The sequence below is a fragment of the Aplysia californica genome, unplaced genomic scaffold (genome assembly GCF_000002075.1).
Source record: "Aplysia californica isolate F4 #8 unplaced genomic scaffold, AplCal3.0 scaffold00062, whole genome shotgun sequence".
Lineage (NCBI taxonomy): Eukaryota > Metazoa > Mollusca > Gastropoda > Aplysiida > Aplysiidae > Aplysia > Aplysia californica.
The window spans coordinates 869,121-875,175 of NW_004797332.1; the positions used below are offsets into that span (position 1 = coordinate 869,121).

General features: G+C 39.1%; 1 protein-coding gene across 1 annotated transcript in view; it reads right to left on the reverse strand.

Annotated features, from left to right (window-relative positions):
- LOC101848951 (protocadherin Fat 4-like) overlaps window positions 1-6,055 on the reverse strand; it is an 86,086-nt gene that overhangs the window by 7,159 nt on the left and 72,872 nt on the right. The window contains exons 60-65 of the mRNA XM_035968496.1: window positions 5,375-5,499; window positions 4,953-5,135; window positions 4,540-4,659; window positions 2,948-3,130; window positions 2,038-2,241; window positions 55-1,297 (exon numbers count right to left, since the gene is read on the reverse strand). Of these exons, the coding sequence (XP_035824389.1) occupies window positions 55-1,297; window positions 2,038-2,241; window positions 2,948-3,130; window positions 4,540-4,659; window positions 4,953-5,135; window positions 5,375-5,499 (2,058 nt within the window). The remainder of the gene's footprint in view (window positions 1-54; window positions 1,298-2,037; window positions 2,242-2,947; window positions 3,131-4,539; window positions 4,660-4,952; window positions 5,136-5,374; window positions 5,500-6,055) is intronic.

Consider the following 6,055-nt stretch of genomic DNA (forward strand, 5'->3'; position numbering starts at 1 on the left):
TAAACCTCTTACTAAAACTAAATAGAAGTAGAAAGATCATGAACGTGTACTCACATATAGAGTCACAAGTCTCCTTCAGAGCTGACACAATATCTTCCTCTGTGTACGGGACATCCACAGAGTCCATCACGACAAACGTCACCTCCAAATCTCCATTGCTCTGCACGTCCCACTCGAGAGGGTACACAGCCACCTCTTGCACATCATTTCCTGACTGACGTTTTCTACGTTGCTCTAAACTGAGCAAATCTGACTGCATTATTTTTGTGGGGAACATTCGATGGATGCTGGCAAATCGAGCATTTCTTTTTCTCCTGGCAGTCTCCAGCACAGAAGGTTTATTATCCTCAATACTGGAAGCTACTGATGGGAAGCGACCATTCTGTGAGACAAAGTTTAAAAATCTGCTCAGACACATAACAGGTGTATCACTTGCTTTACATTTGACAGACAATTTAGCTTTCCTTTTGGATGAGGAGCATATACTGTCATCTTCATTCGCTTTAGGAACACATACTTCCTCAGAGTTGCAGCCATTTTCTTCACAAGTATCAGAGTTAAACTGGCAGAGGTGACCCTCTCTGCCTGACGGGCACTCGCAGTAGAAAGCTAGATGTCCGTCCACACAAGTACCTCCTGCTTGACAGGGTTCATTCTCACAGTCATCAATACTGGTCTCACATTTTTCCCCTTCCCACCCAGGTGCACACTCGCAGCTGTAACTTTCTAAATCCTGTCCTCGGAGACAAACAGCCTTGTTTTTACAGGTGTGACCGAAGCATGGGTCCTTGTCTTCTGGCAGAACCTCACAGAATTCCCCAGTGTAATCATCCTGACACTGGCAAACAAAAGAGTTGATGTCGTCTTTGCATTCTCCATTTTTACATTTCTCATGACCGTTTTGTAGCTCACAGTCATCAATCTGTTGACAAGAGAAGCCATTGCCTTCAAAATCCTCATTACACTTGCACTCATGGAGCGTGTCGTTAACTTTGACGCATCTCGCATTGTCGTCACACGTCTTACCATCATTATAACACTTATCTGACCGCGTTATAATGACTGTAATAGTTCGGGATTTTTCCTCCTGTGTCTGAGTGCTCTTAGCCTGGATGGTGACCTCCGCAGAGTTTCCAAAAAATTCGCTAATGTTTCTAGCAAGGATGAGATTCTGGTCTTTGATGTCGAATAAAGCACTTTCATCTTCAATGATGGAGAACTGAACAGTATCTTTGACTCCTGTCTTGATGTCATAAATTTCTCCAACAACAGTCCCAGCTGTGGCATCTTCTGCTATCTGAAATAGAATAAAACAAGAGGACAAGCATGACTCATGATCATCCCAATGTGTCCTACTCATTGGCAATGGTACATAGAAAACCAAAAAATAAAGCCAAGCCATACTTTGGACTAACATGAAAACTACCAACTTGTGTCTTGCATGCTTATATGACCACATGTAATTGCGAACACCATAAAACTCTTACCAAAAACAGAAAAACATCTTATTTACTAGATGTTTTAAAATTTATCAGTGTGGATGTGTCTTAAGGTCATCTGTATTCCATTCTATTATAAACATGCCATATTTCCCCTTATTTAGAGAAATCTTTTTCTATTGCTGTCCCAAAATTATGGAATACTTTTATTCACACCAAATAGTAAGCACTTTCAGTCTTTTAAAAGAAATCTAAAGGGAATCTTTCAAAACAGCATTGTGCATATAACATAAAGTGCTGTGAGGTACAGAATTTATAGTCATAGCTTATATGACTGGGTGAGCTGCAATTTACCACTCAAATATGCAGCATGTGAACATGAATGTTTATATCAGTTGGATATATTTGAGGCACCAAGATTTCAAGACTTTCAACATAATTGAGGAGGTATCAGCAAAAACAACAATAACCAGAACAGTAACAACAATAAGTTATTAGATCAACAACAGCGTTAATTACCCCACGACAGCAAAAACAACAAAGACAAAAACAAAAACAACAACAACTTCAACATCAAACACCTCTATTGTTCTCGTACTTTGGTATTGTCAATGGTGATGTCAGGCAGCTTGAGAGCTTCCAGGTCCATGCCTGTGACAGGCAGACTCAGCATCTGTGTGTAGGTCAAGTGAGGCTGACCATTGTCCACCACAACCACAGTGACCTCCACTGTTGGGCTTGGTCTGTCCAGGAGCTCAGGGGAGATGGGCTTTGTGAGGATCAGGAGGTCGCCACCTTGAACCTGTTATGAATGAGATGTATCCTACTACAGTGTATAAATAGTAATAGCCAACAATAATGGTAAGATTAGTAAGAATAATTATAATAATAAGGAGGAGGAGGAGGAGGAGGAGGAGGAGGAGAAGAAGAAGGAAGAAGAAGATAATAATAATAATAGTAATAATAATAATAATTATAATAATAATAACAATGATGATAATAATAATAATAATAATAATAATAATAATAATAATAATAATAATAATAATAATAATAATATTGATAATAAGACTAAGTTTAACTCAAAAAGAAATTTTCCTCAGCACATTTTTTGGATTAATATACTATAAAGACGCAAGCAGAAGGACTAAAAAGGTACATTCATTGGGAACTAAAAATTCCTAACTACATACCATCACTGGGCTAGCAAAACTCAGTGTTGTGCCAAAATGAAACTAGCCTTCTATTTTGTTTGGTAGTACAATATCTCTATCTTTTGGTAGAACCAAAATTAAAAAGTGCTGGCAGTCACAAATGAAACATGCATGGAAAGTTTTCACCATTATTAGATGATAAATAGTATAGTTAAACAGTTTTTTCCATTTATCTTGAAAGTTACAAAAATGAGATATAATGTCATTTTGCTAGCACAGTGTCTATGTAAATATGAAATGGACATTGACCAGACAAAAGCCAAGTTACAAAGTGGATCCAAACTTTCAACTCACACTCAGCAAGTCAGAGTTGGGGCCACTGGTGGAGAAAGTGTGTGTCTGCCCCTTGTCTTCGTCCTCCACAGTCAGGGATCCGACCTCGTAATCTCCGTCACTCATGGCTGGCAGAGCTTGGATACCTGACAGAGTGATGCTTGTCGGGGGCTCGTTCACATCCTTTACGGCAACAGCAATTTCCTGGGGATAAGGGTAAAAAACGAATTGTCAATCCATTGAGCAATTTGTTTTTTCTGGGACTATACATGCTTAACACTGAACAGAGTGCTCAAAACAGCAAAAGTAAATTTTGCATTAGGATTGTTTATAAATTTTCTGTTTAAGTGTTAACAAACATTTTTCAAAATATAAATCTTTACAGAAGAAACAGAATGAGATTGCCCACAAATTTGAGTTTTGTTTTTTTTTCTTGCAGTTTCTTAATCTGTGGTATTGGTTGCATGTGCTCGAGAAATATTGTGTCAAATTTCAAATGTGCAATGTTAAAAAACTCTAACCGTGTTCTGTCATCTGCTTTTGTCTCCACTTTCTGACCTCCCCCCTCCCCCCCACCACCACCTTTTTCCCCCTCCTCTGGGCTCCTGACTCTTTCTGCAGCCTTTCTACTGCTACTCCATTGCTCCTTTTTACTGCTGTCTTTCAGTCACACCCCTGATCTTACGATACGTAAGATCTAACACTTAGCCTTCTCAAATAAGGGCGAACAATCTCAGAGGTCCCATGTGCAAGTTGCGCAAATTAAAGATCCCTTGGGGGTCCAAAACCGACAAGAGCAGACTTCGGTCATCACCCAAACAAAATTCAAAATTCATTTGTCATATGACCTTATGCAGTTGTGAGCACCTTAAAACACTTACCAAAACAAACAAAACAAAATGTTAAAAAATCAAGAAAAGATACATAATGCAAAGACAATCTTTATAAACTTAGATATTTCTCTCTTCTGAATGATTGTGTTTCTAAGCTTAGAACAGTTGAACAGATTGTTGACAATATGACAGCATTCAAAGCAGCAGTTATTAAACACCAGAGATGCAAGGGAGATGAGCCATCTCACCACATTTCAACCCCAAATGGCGATTACTTCATTTCGAGCTTCTGTTGTTCTATACAGACTTATGTTCATTCGTGGCGTCGGTGGCCTAGTGGTTAGGCTCTCGGACTCGCAACCGTAAGGTCGTGGGTTTCAATCCCGTCAGGGGCCCGACGTTGTGTCCTTGGGAAAGGCACTTTACACGAATTTTCCTCACTTCACCCAGGTGGGAATGGGTACCCGGCTATAGACAGCGAAAGATCTTGTCAGTTTGTTAGTGTTAGAGCGCTTAATCAGCTGCTTGCACTGTATGCTTCCCGGGAAGCTGAGAATGTTTCGGAGTGTTCTATGGTCTGCTGGGGTAATAATATAGTGTAAAGCGCATACAGCCTGCTGTTGAGCGGGGATATGCGCTATACAAATGCTATCTATTATTATTATTATTCATTCGGCAGGGGCACAACACAAAAGAGTGCCTTTCAAAACATCTAGAATAAAAACCCTTTGAAAGTCCATTATCTTTCTAAGCAAAACAACTTGAAACAAAATTACTCACTTTCTCAATAGCAAATTCTCCATCTGAGCACTTCAGGACAATATCAAAGTTTGGTTTGTCTTCAAAATTGACCACATCAGAGACTACAAGCTGCATTTTCCCTTCAGGATTTGTAGACACCTGTTGATGATCAAAATGTCTTTCAATAGTTTGATAACTTATAGAAGCATATATATTAACACAGCAAAATAATCCCCAAAAAAGTTTGATAAACTATGCATTACTTAAAATGAAATCTAAACCAAATTTTTACAACCACGTCACGTGCAGCCTGGATCAGCTGTAAAAGAATGAGAATCATTGTTTTGAAACAAAAGTATTCACTAAGGTTCAAGTCGATGTAAAGTATGAGAACTTTTCAGTGTAAACAAGTAAGTCAAAAACTCATAGCACTTAGAAAGGTTATTATGTACTGAGAATGGTGTCCCCTGTGTGGTAATCTGGCAAGAATGAATCTGGTTCGGCTCTTCATCCATAACCGTGATGTCGGAGAGTACCGTCTGCTGTGCGGAGTTCTCCTCCACTTCCACTGGCTCCATCACTGTGATCTCTGTCGGGGGCTCATTGGCGTCTGTCACTTGGATTTCAAACTCCATCTGCACACAACAACAATTGTATAGTGTCATACGCAATACTGAAGTATTTTTCTTTTCCCCAACTCTCTTTACCTCTACTCCCTCCATTAAAGAATCCTTTCATTCTCTCTCTCTCTCTCTCTCTCTCTCTCTCTCTCTCATCTCTTTCCTTTCTCTCACCTTTACCGTTATAATCATCACTCTTACAATTCGCATTTGCATTTCTCTACCTTCTTCTTCACAAAAGAGAAAAGACTTACTTTAAAAGACTTAGCTGGTGTTCCGTCATCCTGAGAAGTAACAGATATCCTGTAAGACTTGTCTTGTTCAAAGTTCAGCTTGGACTCCCCAACTTCCAGTCGGTCACCGACAACAACAAAGTGCCCTGCAGCAAGTTTGAGAAAACACTTAAGTGCTAGCTCAAAGTAGATGTATCGAGTTACCTGAACTAACATTATAGACTGATAGTCGTAGAAGGCATACTCAGCATCCTAATTTCTTACTCTAAGGTATCGAATAAAAAGGGAGAGGGGGTAGGAATAAAAAAAGGGGGAGGTGGAATAAAATAACTCATGCCCGTGTACTTGTAGGAACAAATCTGTTTTATTTCTCCTTCAGTGAAGCAAAAGAACAAGATATCATGAAATTTTTGTAATTTTAGTAAGCTACTTTGACAACTTTTCCCATTTAAGAACAAACCAGTTTCATTAAAAAGTATAAACCAATGTACAAAAGCTTTTAAAATGCACAGAAAATTGAGGTAGCCAACCCAGTATCGGTAGTAATAATGACGGTAATTTGCCATTTACAAAAAACAGAAGTTTCATTGAGATATCTAGATTCTAGATATAAATTTTCACATGATCGTCATTGTGGCAAGCTGGAAAATAATAAACAGGGAATATTATGGAATAAGGAGCTCGGGGGGAGGGGGAGCGGCA